The 15369-nt window shown below is 34.0% G+C and overlaps 2 protein-coding genes across 7 annotated transcripts in view; one reads left to right on the top strand and one right to left on the bottom strand.

Moving 5' to 3' along the window:
* Nucleotides 1-15257, top strand: part of ZNF143 (zinc finger protein 143) — a 67249-nt gene extending 51992 nt beyond the window's left edge. For all 4 annotated transcript variants that reach the window (XM_063093095.1, XM_063093094.1, XM_063093097.1 and 1 more), the window contains 2 exons: nt 13107-13253; nt 14329-15257. In XM_063093095.1, the coding sequence (XP_062949165.1) occupies nt 13107-13253; nt 14329-14412 (231 nt within the window). In that variant the 3' untranslated portion in view covers nt 14413-15257. The remainder of the gene's footprint in view (nt 1-13106; nt 13254-14328) is intronic.
* The window catches only part of LOC134374945 (uncharacterized), a 59763-nt gene that overhangs the window by 22289 nt on the left and 22105 nt on the right, over nt 1-15369 (bottom strand). The gene's annotated exons all lie outside the window — the stretch shown is intronic.

The raw sequence follows: 15369 nt of genomic DNA on the forward strand, positions 1-15369 counted from the left end.
TTCTTTTTAAATCTGCATTGTATTCTGCTGTATGGATTTGCCATAATTAATTTAAAGTCTTGTGCTGTTTCAAACAACACATAACCTTGTGCATATGTGATTTTGCATGTGTGTGAACAGATGCGCTAGATAAATCCCTAGAATAGGATTGCTGGGTACAGAGATGTATGCATTTGGTTTTTTTTGTTTTTTTTTTCAGGGAGTTAGGGGACTTTTTTTTTTTTTTTAATTTTATTTTGTCGATATACATTGTGGCTGATTATTGCTCCCCATCACCAAAACCTCCCTCCCTTCTCCCCCCGCCCCCAACAATGTCCTTTCTGTTTGCTTGTCGTATCAACTTCAAGTAATTGTGGTTGTTATATCTTCTTCCCCCCCCCCCGGTTTTGTGTGTGTGTGTGTGTGTGTGTGTGTGTGTGTGTGTGTGTGAGAGAATTTATACATTAATTTTTAGCTCCCACCAATAAGTGAGAACATGTGGTATTTCTCTTTCTGTGCCTGACTTGTTTCACTTAATATAATTCTCTCAAGGTCCATCCATGTTGTTGCAAATGGCAGTATTTCATTCGTTTTTATAGCTGAGTAGTATTCCATTGTGTAGATGTACCACATTTTCCGTATCCACTCATCCGATGATGGACATTTGGGCTGGTTCCAACTCTTGGCTATTGTAAAGAGTGCTGTGATGAACATTGGGGAACAGGTATACCTTCGACTTGATGATTTCCATTCCTCTGGGTATATTCCCAACAGTGGGATAGCTGGGTCATATGGTAGATCTATCTGCAATTGTTTGAGGAACCTCCATACCATTTTCCATAGAGGCTGCACCATTTTGCAGTCCCACCAACAATGTACGAGAGTTCCTTTTTCTCCGCAACCTCACCAGCATTTATCATTCAGAGTCTTTTGGATTTTAGCCATCCTAACTGGGGTTAGATGGTATCTCAATGTGGTTTTGATTTGCATTTCCCGGATGCTGAGTGATGTTGAGCATTTTTTCATATGTCTGTTGGCCATTTGTATATCTTCCTTAGAGAAATGCCTATTTAGCTCTTTTGCCCATTTTTTAATTGGGTTGCTTGTTTTCTTCTTGTAAAGTTGTTTGAGTTCCTTATATATTCTGGATATTAATCCTTTGTCAGATGTATATTTTGCAAATATTTTCTCCCACTCTGTTGGTTGTCTTTTAACTCTGTTAATTGTTTCTTTTGCTGTGCAGAAGCTTTTTAGTTTGATATAATCCCATTTGTTTATTTTTCCTTTGGTTGCCCTTGCTTTTGGGGTCGTATTCATGAAGTCTGTGCCCAGTCCTATTTCCTGAAGTGTTTCTCCTATGTTTTCTTTAAGAAGTTTTATTGTTTCAGGGTGTATATTTAAATCCTTAATCCATTTTGAGTTGATTTTAGTATACGGTGAGAGGTATGGATCTAGTTTCATTCTCCTGCATATGGATATCCAGTTATCCCAGCACCATTTGCTGAAGAGGCAGTCCCTTCCCCAGTGAATAGGCTTGGTGCCTTTGTCAAAGATCAGGTGGCAGTAAGTGTGTGGGTTGATTTCTGGATTCTCTATTTTATTCCATTGGTCAGTGTGTCTGTTTTTATGCCAGTACCATACTGTTTTGGTTATTATCGCTTTGTAGTATAGCTTAAAGTCAGGTAGTGTTATGCCTCCAGCTTTATTTTTTTTGCTCAGCATTGCTTTGGCTATGCGTGGTCTTTTATTGTTCCATATAAATGTCTGGATAGTTTTTTCCATTTCTGAGAAAAATGTCTTTGGAATTTTGATGGGGATTGCATTGAATTTGTATATCACTTTGGGTAGTATGGACATTTTCACTATGTTGATTCTTCCAATCCAAGAGCATGGGATATCTTTCCATCTTCTTGTATCCTCTCTAATTTCTCTCAGCAGTGGTTTGTAGTTCTCATTATAGAGATTTTTCACCTCCTTGGTTAACTCAATTCCTAAGTATTTTATTTTTTTGGTGGCTATTGTAAATGGGCAGGCTTTCTTGATTTCTCTTTCTGCATGTTCACTATTGGAGAAAAGAAATGCTACTGATTTTTTGTGTGTTGATTTTGTATCCTGCTACTGTGCTGAAATCCTTTATCAATTCCAACAGTTTTTTTGTAGAGGTTTTAGGCTGTTCGGTATATAGGATCATGTCATCTGCAAACAGGGACAGTTTGACTTCATCTTTTCCAATCTGGATGCCCTTTATTTCCTTCTCTTCTCTGATTGCTCTGGCTAGTACTTCCAACACTATGTTGAATAGGAGTGGTGAGAGTGGGCATCCTTGTCTAGTTCTTGTTCTTAAAGGAAAAGCTTTCAGCTTTTCCCCATTCAGGATGATATTGGCAGTGGGTTTGGCATATATGGCTTTAATTATGTTGAGATACTTTCCCTCTATACCTAACTTATAGAGGGTCTTTGTCATGAATGAGTGCTGAACTTTATCAAATGCTTTTTCAGCATCTATAGAGATGATCATATGGTCCTTGTGTTTGACTTTATTAATATGGTTTATCACATTTATTGATTTGCGTATGTTGAACCAACCTTGCATCCCTGGGATGAATCCTACTTGATCGTGGTGAATAATTTTACGTATGTGTTGCTGTATTCTGTTTGTAGTATTTTAGTGAGGATTTTTGCATCTATATTCATCAAGGATATCGGCCTGTAGTTTTCTTTTTGGGTTATATCTTTACCTGGTTTTGGTATCAGGATGATGTTTGCTTCATAGAATGAGTTTGGGAGATTTGTGTCCGTTTCAATCTTTTGGAATAGTTTGTAAAGAATCGGTGTCAATTCCTCTTTGAATGTTTGGTAAAATTCTGCTGTGAATCCATCTGGTCCTGGGCTTTTCTTTGTTGGGAGCCTTCTGATAACAGCTTCAATCTCCTTTATTGTTATTGGTCTGTTCAAATTTTCTACGTCTTCATGGTTCAGTTTTGGGAGCTTGTGTGTGTCCAGAAATTTATCCATTTCCTCCAGATTTTCAAATTTGTTGGCATATAGTTGTTTATAGTAGTCTCGAATGATTCCTTGTATTTCAGATGAATCAGTTGTAATATCGCCTTTTTCATTTCTAATTTTTCTTATTTGAGTCTTCTTTTTTTTGTTAGCCATGCTAATGGTTTGTCAAGAGATGTATGCATTTGTAATTGTGATAGATGTTGCCAAACTTCCCTTCTACAGTTGTGCCAGTCTACCTTCCCACCTGCAGGGTTTGAGAGTGCCTATTCTCCTTCAAGCATAGTTACGATAGTGGTATCATACTTTTGGATTTTTGCCAATCTGTTGTATTTTTTTGTAGTTTCTATTTTCACTTCCCTTAAAATAAATGATATGACTATATTTAAAAACTGTTCTTGAACTGAGCTAAAGGCACAGTCTCACTGCAGCTACCTTACCCTGTTCAATGAAAGAGTCTGTCAAAATTATTAGCTCTGAGTCATCCAAGTTCATTTAAAGGTTCAATACCATAACAATCAAATTTCCAGCAGGATTTTTTGAAGATATGGATAAGCTCATTCTAAAATTTACGTGAAAATACAAAGGACCTATAATAGCTAAAACAATCTTGAAAAATGAAGAACGAAGTTGGAGGTCTTATATACTTTGAAATACAAAATTCAGAATCATAAAACTTCTAGAAGAAAAGAGAGGTGAATATTCTTGCAACCTTAGGGTAAAAATTCCTTGGACAGTGTACAGAATGCACTGACAGTAAAAGAAAAAACTGATAAATTGGACTTAAAATTAATTCTGCTCACCAAAATACATTAAGATAAAGATTCAACAACCCCCAGACCAGGAACGAGATATTCACACTATATATATATCTCACAATAGACTTGTATTGAGAATATGTAACAAACTTCTACACATCACCAACAGAAAAATAAACAGCCCATTAAAAAGTGAGCAAAAAATAATTTTTTTAACGTGCTAGTTATTCGATTGCTCATTTGAACAGACCTCTCACAGAGAAGATACATAAATGACCAATAACACAAAAAAATGCTCAACATCTTTAGTCATGAAAGAAATGCAAATTGAAATCACAATATAATACCATTTCAGACCCAAGGAAATGGCTAAAATCAAAAGGACTAAAAAAACCCACTGTTGGCAAAGATGTGAAGCAATTAGAACATTCATATCCTGCTAGTGGGAATGTAAAATAAATGATACAACCACTTTGGAGAACTCTTCGGCAGTTTCTTGTAAAGTTGAACATACCTCTCTACCCTATGACCCAGCAATTCCACTAGAATACATACTATATGATTCCATTTATGTGAAATCTAAGAAAAGACAAAATTAATCCATTTTGGAGGGCAATTGATTAAATGGAATATGAAAACACTGCTCTGTATCTTGTTTTGAGTGGTAATTTCAGAGATGTATCTAATGGACAAAACTCAGCAGAACACCTAAGATTCATGCATTTTTATTGTATACTAAGTATACCTTATTTTTTTAAAAAGACCCAAAACAACAAAGCACAACTACTAGCTTTTGGGCTATCTTATGGAGTGGTCTCCCCTCATCAGTTTGCAGTCATTTCTGTGGCTCTAAGTTTCCAGGATGAGTTTATAGCCCAGCTTGGGTAAATACTCCTTAGACCAGTTAAAGTTGCAGATTTGGAAAAAAGGTAACCCTAAAACAAGCATTAACTCTTAAATTGGCTACAGCTCTTTCTTTATATGCATGGGAAGAAAGCAGTTAGTCCATCCCCAACCCAGTCTTCTTCTTTTTTAATTAAGGTATTTGGATTTCTCAGTCTCAATTTCTAGGTGCCTCTGGAAGCATGGTTAGCAGGTTACAGACAAAAGAGTCTATGCTCTCCATCTATTTTAGTTAATTAAAAATTATAAAAGTTATATATATATATATATATATATATATATATATATATTCCTAATGGAATACAATAGAGAGCCCAGAGATAAATTCTCACATAGATAGTTAATTAAATTTCAAAAATTAAAATATTTCCCCATACTGTCTAGCCGCCTTAAAAAAAAAAAAATTCAACAGTTTGATCACTCGGTGGGTGGGGTAAGGACAGTCTTTTCAACAAATGGTGCTTGGAAAACTGGATATCTACATGCAAAAGAATGAAGTTGTACCCTTACCTTACACCATTTACAGAAATTAACTTAAAATGGATCAAAGATCTAAATTTAAGAGCTAAAACTATTAAACTCTTAGAAGAAAACATAGGTGAGAATATTCGTGACCTCAGATTAGTCAATGATTTCTTGTTTATGACACCAAAAGCAAAGGCAATGAAAAAAAAATAGATAAGTTGGACTTCATCAAAATTAAAAACTTGCATCATAGGACACTACCAGGAGATTGAGAAGATAAACTACAGAATGAGAGAAAGTACTTGCAAATCACATATCAGATAAGGGATTAGTGTCTGGAATATATAAAGAACTCCTATAACTCAACAACAGCAACAAAAACCACAATTTAAAAATGAGCAAAGGATTTAAATAGACACTTCTCCAAGAAGATTTACAATGGTCAGTGAACACATAAAAAATGTTCAACATCATTATTCATTGGGGAAAAGCACATTAAAACTACAGTTGGATACCACTTTATCTCCATTAGGATGGCTATTATCCAAAAACAAAAAAAAGTGTTAGCAAGGATGAGGAGAAATTGGAACTCTTGTGCATTGCTGGTGAGAATGTAAAATGGTGCAGCCACTTGGAAAACAGTATAGTTATTCCTCAAAATTTGAACATAGGATTACATAACATAGGACCCAGCAATTCCACTTGTAGGCATATATACCCAAAAGAATTGAAAATAGACTCGAACAGACACTTGTACACCAGTGTTTGTAGCAGCATTATTCACAATAACCTAAAAGTGAAAATGACCCAAGTGTCCATAAACAAATGAAAGAATAAAATGTTATGTGTGTATATATATGTATATGTATATATGTATATGTACATACATACATACACACACAATGGAATATTATCCAGCCATAAAAAGGAATAAAGTACTGATATATGCTACAACATAGATGAACCTTGAAAACATTATGCTAATTCAAAGAAGCCTGACACAAAAGGACAGATATTGTATGATTTCACTTATATGAGGTATCCTAGAATAGGCAAATTCATAGAGACAGAAAGTATGGCTGGCCAGTTAACTCAGTTGGTTAGAGCACAGCCTTGTAATACCAGGGTCATGGATTCGGAACCCCATCCTGACCAGCCGCCAAAAAACAAACAAACATAAAGACGAAGAGTAAAATAGAGGTAAACAAGGGCTGAAGAGAGGGAGTAAAGGGAAAATATTACTTAATGGGTACAGTGTTGGGTTTTGAGAGGATGAAAAAGTTCTGGAAATAGATAGTGGTGATGGTTACACAACATTGTGAATGTACTTAATACCACTGAATTGCACATTTAAAAATGGTTAAATGGTAAGTGTTATGTATATTTTACCATAATAAAAAAATTTTTTTATTTTAAAGTTATATATGTTTATTAATGGAAAATTTGGAAAATTCAAAAATTATAAAGGAATGAACTAATACATGCCACAGCATAGATCAACCTTAAAAAACTTATTAATTTTTATAAAATGTCCATAAAAGGCAATTTTATAGAAACAGAAAGGCAGATTAGTGGTTGCCTGGGGCTAGGCATGGGAACTGGAATTAATTGCAGATGGCACAAGGGTTCTTTTTGGGGTGATGGAAACGTTCTAAAATTGGATTGTGGTAATGACTGCATAATTATACAATGCAATTAAAATAGGTTAATTTTATAATGTATAAATTATACCTCAATAAAGATTTTGTTTTTAAATGTAAATAAAAATCAGTTATAATCCTTTAACATTCAAATAATGAGTATCAACATTTAGGACTACTTATTTCATCTTTTTTTCTGTGTGTATATATACAAAATTAGGATTATAATAGTTTTTTATACTTGTTTTCCACCAAACATCATATTCTGAGCACTTTCTCATATCAATTCAATATCATTTTAAAAGGATTTTTAATATTTATAAAATCATCCCTCAAATGGATATATTAAAATTTATTAATTCATTCTACATAGATAAATTGTTATACAACCTTCCTTATTTTCATAGCAAATAAATTCTTGGATTAATGGTATAAACTGTTTTAAGCTATTTGCTACATATTGCCAAATTATTTTTCAGAAAGTTTTAATAATTAAATTATGGATCTTTTTCACTGTACTCTTGCTAGCATTGAGGATTTTTTTCATATTTGCATAATTAACAAGCAGAGGTTAAATTCTATTTTTATTTTTATTTGATCACTAGTGAGGTTGAACATGTTTTTTATATTAGCGTGCAGGCTGTTTTTTCTTAATTGAGGTTAAGTTTACATAGAATGAAATGCACAGATCTTAAGATTACAATTCAATGAATTTTGTTAACTTACAAATCCATATAACCACCATCCCAAACAAAATATAGAACATTTCCATCACCCCAGGAAGTTCCCTAGTGACCCCTTCCAGTCAATCTCCATCCCCTCAGACAAAAACTGTCCTGATTATACTGGTTTTGCCTATTCTTGAACTTTGTATAAATGGAACTCTTTTATGTGTTGGTTTTTCTATTTAACATACATTTTGGAGATTTATCCATGTTGTTGGCATGTAATAATGGTTCATTACTTTTATTGCTGAGCAGCATTCTGTTGGGTAAGAATATACCACAATTTGTTGATACATTCTTACCTTGATAAACATTTGAGATGCTTCCAGTTATTTACTATTATGAATAAGATGGCAATAAAAATTCTAGTACAAATGTTTGTAAACATATGCTCTCATTTCTCTTGGATAAATATGTATTAGTGGAATTGCTGGGTTATAAGATAGAGGCATTTTTAACTTTATATGAAAGTGCCAAACAGTTCTCTAATGTGGTTGGGCCATCATACACTCCCATTAGCAGTGTGTTAAGAGTTTGTTTCATATCATCACCAACATTTCAAGTTGTTAGTTTTAAAAATTTAAGCCATTTTAGTGGATGGGAAATGGTATATCATTGTGGTTTTAATTTACACATTTTTTTAAAAAAAGTCAATATGTCATAATCTCACTTGGTTATGATGTACAGTAGTCCCCCATTATCTGTGGGGGGGTACATTCCAAGACCCCTAGTGGATGCCTGAAACCCCCGATAGTACCAAACCCTGTGTATACTATGTCTTTTCCTATACATACATACCTATGGTAAAGTTTAATTTATAAATGAGGTACGGTAAGAGATTAACAACGATAAGTAATAATACAATAGAACAGTTATTACAATATACTGTAATAAAAGTTATGTGAATATGGTCTCTCTCAAACTGTCTTACTGTACTGTATTGGAGAAATGTATAATGACATGTATTTACCTTTATAGTATCATACAGAGAATTTTCACTGCCCTAAAAATCCTCTGTGACAATTTGCTAATATTTTGTTAAAGATTTTTGTGTCAATGTTCATAAGCCACATTGGTCTGTAATTTTTTTTCATTAAGGCTTGTCTCTTGTTTCAATATCAGGATTGTATTTGTCTCATAAAATAAGTTGAGATGCATTCCCTTCCGCACTGTTTTCTGATACTTTGTGTAAGGTTGATATTATTTCTTCCTTAAAAATTTGATAGAATTAATCAGTGATACCATCGGGGCCTGGAGTTTTCTTTTGGGAGAGGTTTTTGACTATGAATTGAAGTTTTTAAATAGATACAGTACTATTCAAGTTATCTATTTCTTTTTGTACCCAATTTTATGTTTTGTTTTTGAAGGCATTTGTTTCATTTAAGTTGTATTTATTGGCATAAAGTTGTTCATAATATTTCCTTATTATCCCTTCAATGTCTGTAGGATCTGAAGTGATGATGTCACTCTTCCATATTTGACACTGATAATTTGCATTTTCTTCTTTTTGATCATCTTTCTAGAGCTTTATTAATCTTATTAGCCTTTCATAGAACAAATTTTTACCTTTATTTTATCTCATTTTTTCTTTTTACATTTTATTGATTTCTGTTCATACCTTCGTCATTTCCTTTCTTCTATTTACTTTGGTTTAATTTTCTCTCTTTCTCTCTTAAGGTAGAAAATAAAATCATTGATTTTAAACCTTCCTTTCTTTTAGAAGCATCTAAAGCTACAAATTTCCCTCGAAGAATTGTTTTAGCTTCAGTTCACAAATTTTGATAAATCATGTTTTTATTTCCTTTTAATTTGAAGTATTTTCTCATATTTCTGGTCATTTCTTCTTTGACCCATGGATTATTTAGATTTATGTTGTTTAATTTCTGAATATTTGGTACTTTTTTAGATATCTCATTATTATTCATTGTTTATTTAATTGTTTTGGTCAGAGGACATGTTACATAAGATTTCATTATTTTGAAATTTACTGAGACTTATTTTCCATGTATATTTCATCAATTTCCCATTCTGTTCCATGTGTATTTTGGAAAGAATGTGTATTCTGTACTTGTTAGGTATAGTGTACTATAAATATAAATTAGGCCTAAGTGATTGATAGTGTTTTCAAATATTCTATAGCCTTATTAATTTTTTGTATCTTTGTTCTATCAGTTACTGAGAAAGAGGTATTGAAATTTGTAAGTATGATTGTAGATTTGTATCATTTCTCCCTTTTCGTTCTGTTAGGGGTTTTTTTGCTTCAATTAATTTAAAGCTTAGTTATTAGGTGCACACATATTTCATTTTAATTCCTGTAATGACTTTTTACTATATCTTTCTGTGTTACTTTTTTGTGGTTGCTCTAGAGATTACAATATGCATTCTTAAGTTAGCACAGTCAGCTTATACTTAATATTGTACTACTTTACATAAAATCTAAGAACCTTGAAACAGTATATTTTCACTTATGCCCCATTCTTTGTGCTGTTGATATAGTTTACATCTACATATGTTATAACTCCACAGTACAATATTATATTTTTGCATTAAACAGTTAATCTTTTAAGTAAATTACAGAAAGATGGAAAACGTTATTTTATATGTATCCCCTAATTTGTCATTTCTAGTGCTTTTTATTCCTTTCTGTAGATTTGAGTTTCCATCTGAAATCATTTTCCTTTGGCCTAAGGATATGCTTTCATGTTATTTGTCATATCTACAGATGACAAATTCTCTGTTTTTATTTATCTCAAAATATTATTTCACTTTTAGTTTGGAAGCATATTTTTTTTTTAGGATTTTTTTGCTGGATATAGAAATTTTGGTTGGCAATTTCTTTTTTCTTTCAGCACTTTAAATTGTCTCTACTTCATTGTTTCTGATGAGAAATCAGCCACCTTCATATCATTGTTCCCATGTATATAATGCATAATTTTTCCTCTGACTGTTTTCTAGATTTTCTCCCTATTTTTGCTTTCTAGTAATTTGATTATGATGAGGTTTTCTTTGTATTTATCTACTAGCCTTCTTATACATGTTAGTATTCTTTTGCTTTGTTTTGTTTTTTTAACCAGATTTGGCGAAAGTTTAACCATTATTTCCTCAAAAACATTGTTGTCTCATCTCCTTCTGGGACTCTAATTATAATTATATATATATAAATACTATATAACTATATGTATATAAAGTTATATATATATATAAGTAATTATATATGTATATAAAGTTATATATATATATAAGTAATTATATATATATAAAATCATACAGATGGCCCTCAAGTTATAATTGTTCAGCTTAGGATTTTTCAGCTTTACAATGGTGCAAAAGCAATTATGCACTCAGTAGAAACTGTACTTCAAATTTTGAATTTTGATTCAAAATTGTTTATAATTTATTATAAAAAAGATTTGTGTTAGATGGTTTTGCCCAAATGTAGGCTAATGTAAGTGTACATTTAAAGAAGGCTAGTAGGCTAAGCTATGATGTTCTGTAGGTTAGGTGTATTAAATGTATTTTTGTTTTATGATATTTTCAACTTATGATGGGATTGTCAGGATATAACCCTATTGTAAGTTGAGGAGCATCTGTATTAACTTGGTCTTGTTCCACAAGTTGCTGGGAATCTGTTAAGGTTTTTAAATTTTTTTCTCCTGGTTCTTCAGATGGGTAACTTCTGCTGATCTGTCTTTGGGTTAATTGACCCTTTCTTTTGCCATCATTGTCTTCTGTTATGCCCATTCAGATAATTTTAAATTTTAGATATTGTTGGTTTGGGTTATAGAATTTCCTTTTCTTATAGTTTCTTTTGTCTACTGAAATTCCCTTTGTGTTCATTTATTATGACCATCTTTTCTTTTAAGCCCTTGAACGTATTTATAATAGCTGCTTTAAAGTCATTGTCTGATAATTCCAGCATTTTGGTCTTCTCAAGGTCTGTCTCTATTGACCTCATTTTCTTTTGACTCTGGGTTACATTTTCCCCTTCTCATGTCTTCTAAAATTTTTTTGTTATATTCTGGACCTTGTAGATAATACATTATAGAGATTCTGAATTTTATTATCTTTGAAGAATGATTTTTTTTTTTTCTATCAGGCAATTAAATTATTCGTGGAAACTTCACTTTTACCCTTAGGTCTGTTTCACTTTTGCCATTAGGTCTTAGTCCTGGGACATAATTTTTACTCCTAAAGCATGGGCTGTGGGGTTTCAGTATAAAGCCTGAGGTGTTTACCAACCTCCTCTTAGTAGGATTGAAACTCTAAAGTCTGTCTCTCCTGTGGTGAGTGTTACTGAGAATCTCCTCAGCTTTTCTGCCTAACAGCTGCTGCTTTCTGCTGTATTTATCAGAACCTTATTGGAAACCACACATCTGCAGTTCAGGGGCCTTAAGGATTTGAAGAGAATTTATACACAGTTCTAGTTCTCTCCATTCTAGGATATCCTTTTCAACGTGCAGCCATTCTGGCACCCTACACTCTGTTATCTGACACCTTAAGTTGCCCCTGCTGCTCAGACTGGGTAGCACCCTGAGTGGAAAGTCTATTTAAACACTGATGTAACCCAGTGTGGCTTCCTTCTTTTGAGAATCCTGTCCAGTTTCTACCTGCTTTTCATTGCTCTCCAATGCCTTCAAGTAGTTGCTTTTTCATATTTATATCAAGAGTTTATAATTGTTACTGCAGGAGAGTAGGTCTAATATAAGCTATACTGCCATTGCTGGACTGAAATCTGTTTTTCTTACTAGATTATGGAACATTACTGGGATTGATCCAAGCTAAATATCTATTAGCTTAAAAATCCAGCATTGTAGTGGATTAATGGCCAAATAAAATAGCAATTTTAGTTTTTAATCTATTCTTCCTCTGATTTGGCTTGATAAAATTTTAGAATATTGTATAACAGTAGTTGTTGCCATTTTCCACACTACCTACATTGGGGCAGGTGGTGGTGGGGAAGGGTTTGACAGCCAGCCCATTACCTACATTGTTGAAATCTACGTTTGTGATGTAAAAGCCACAAAAGCACTTTTAACCTCTCTAGCAGATGTTTCAGGAGGAATATGGAAAAATTCTAGGGAGTCTAAAATGGTAAACAAGTATAAGAAGCAATATTGCTGTTTGTCAGTAATGCCACTGGTCCTTTCAGTTTTCTTCGTGAAATGGAAATCTAATTTTAAATCAACAGGTAGATAGGAGAAAATAGTGTATTTTATACCACTGATCCAAACTCAGGAATAAATAGATATTTAAGATGCAAATTAAACCACTTGTGTAACTTCCCAAGCAGCCACTTAGAGGTAATAGAACCTAGATACAACCACATACCCCTGGCTAGTGGAGGCTGGTGTAGCAGATCCACTTCTCCACTGTCCTCTACCCTGTTTTGCTGTTGGCTCACTTTATAACCTGAAATAAGTCCCTTCTCTCTACCTCAACTTCCTCAAATAAAAAAGTATCCAGAATAGACAATATGTAAGTTCTCTTCCAGAATTAGGCTTCTACAAGTGTGTGGTCAGAAAGGAGTTTTTCCTTTTGAAGACAATCCTTTACATTAAAGGACTTTAACCTATTTAAATCATGTATTTAATTCTTTGGGTGTGTGTGTTTTGTTTTGTTTTGTTTTGCTTAAGGTTGCAATTGTGGCTCAAGACCTGGCAGCGTTCCACACTGCCTCATCGGAAATGGGGCATCAGCAGCACAGCCATCACTTAGTAACCACAGAAACCAGACCTCTAACCTTAGTGGCAACATCCAATGGCACCCAGATTGCAGTTCAGGTGAGTACAAGGGCAGGCTGTCCTCAGTCAACAGCAGTGCTACTCATAGCTCTCAACCTTGTACACTGTGCTTTGGGTATAACCTTTACAGGAGTCAGGGCACACAATAATCTGTGTTACCTAGCCTGCTTTAAGGAAATTGCTGTGTTTGAAGTGGACTCAAAGAGACCAGCACTTTGTTCTCTACTATCTTTGCATACTCTAGGGGAATTTATAGCAAGAAAAAAAAATCTTCAGGTATGTGTCCCTGTGTGCACCCAGCCACCCATCTTTATTCTCAAAAGTCTAATTAGGCAGGATTCTGTAAAGCAGTTAAGAGCTAGTTTTTGGAGATGAACCTAGTGTAAACACAAACCCTAAATTAGTCCTTTGAGAATCCCTGCATTTTAAAGTGGACAATGTCAGAAGACTTAGAGCTGTTCTCTGAGAAGAGTCACTGGATTCAAGCAAAGAATCTGGAATCCTAGATGCTAGGTGCAGATTACCTCTCCTTAGGGAGAGTTGTTTTTCTATGTATTTATTTAAAGGTTTAGAACACACTCAAGAAAATGCCAGCCATTGGTTTTATATAGTTTATGGGTATAGAAGCTAAGGACTCAGGAAGCTCTCTGTCTCCGTTGGCCAAGGTGAGCATCTTTTATCCCATGTGTGTTTAAAGGGCTTATCTAAATAGAGACTGCATTATTTTCCCCTGTAGGAATTTTTGTGCTCCAGTGATTGGGTCAGCAGTAGTATGTTAACAAGCCCAAGGGCCGACCCTGTGGCTCACTTGGGAGAGTGCGGGGCTGGGAGCGCCAAGGCCACGGGTTCGGATCCTATATAGGGATGGCCGGTGCGCTCACTGGCTGAGCGTGGCACAGGCGACACCACACCAAGGGTTGCGATCCCCTTACCGGTCACAAAAAAAAAAAAAAAAAAAAACACCCAAGTATCAGAATTACAGAGAGAAATTTTACTACTGGCATATAACATTTCTTTGGCATTATCTTAACTACTATGGCTTTTGAATGGCAGTGTTTTTTTGAACTGTAGTGTAGTATGGCTTTTTAAATTGATGTGTGTGTTCCTGGTTCAGCTTGGAGAACAGCCATCTCTAGAAGAAGCCATCAGAATAGCATCTAGGATCCAACAAGGAGAAACGCCAGGGTTGGATGATTAATCCTCAGAACAATGGAGCAATAAAGCAGGAGGAGCCTCTCATCTTCGAGCAGGCAGCAGAAATCCACGAAGCCTGGGCCCAGGAAAATTAGGAGTTTTCCATTCCTGATACACTGTACACATTTTTATGCAAGAGTGGAGAGCATTTTATTCTTGACACATTTGTGTATATAACCCTTGGAATAGATTCCCAAACTGATTCATTGTGTACAAGGAAGTATGAAATTAGGGCAATACAATAAATGTTCATGTTACTTTTTTATCAGATTGCAAACTCCTAGGGTCTACATGCAAGACCAGTAAAGTCTTATGGAGTCTTATGATGGTTTTTTAACTTACTGTGAAAAAAAATAAAGGCAGTATCTAAAATGTTAAAGGTTCTTTATGTCAAACAATCATAATTCCAAAAGCCATCATGGATAATAAAGGATTGAAAGCCTTCAGAAACTTCCCCCAGTTAGTAGAATGTCTGCAGTTTTTGTTCTGTTATATACTTGTCCGTTTTTATCTGTATCTCATGGTTTGAAGACGATTTATAGTTTCCCATCCCTATTAAATATCAGTTCTTCAAGATGAAATGCTATACATTGGATTATGGATAAAATTACAAAGTTTGGTTATTTAAAATTAAAAAGCTAAATCCAGTGTTTTGGTTTTTCAAAAAATTTTACTCAGTGTTCAGTTTTTTGTCACTGTTTTTAAAAATAATGAACTATCAAAGTTTCACCACAGGCTGGTGCCTGGGATAACAGTGCTGTCATTGGAAATGGCTTTATTTTGAAAATTAGGTTAGTGACTTGGTGTAAATTATTTATTTTTGCTTATGTATTTTGTTTTAAATCTTATTCACCCTAAAGTTTATTATTAATTTTGAATACACCAATTTTTAAAATGTTACCTTTATATTTGTTTTTTTAAATTGGTGTGGGTGTGGGGGAAATGTTGCAGAAAATACCAC

The sequence above is a fragment of the Cynocephalus volans genome, chromosome 4 (assembly GCF_027409185.1).
Source record: "Cynocephalus volans isolate mCynVol1 chromosome 4, mCynVol1.pri, whole genome shotgun sequence".
Lineage (NCBI taxonomy): Eukaryota > Metazoa > Chordata > Mammalia > Dermoptera > Cynocephalidae > Cynocephalus > Cynocephalus volans.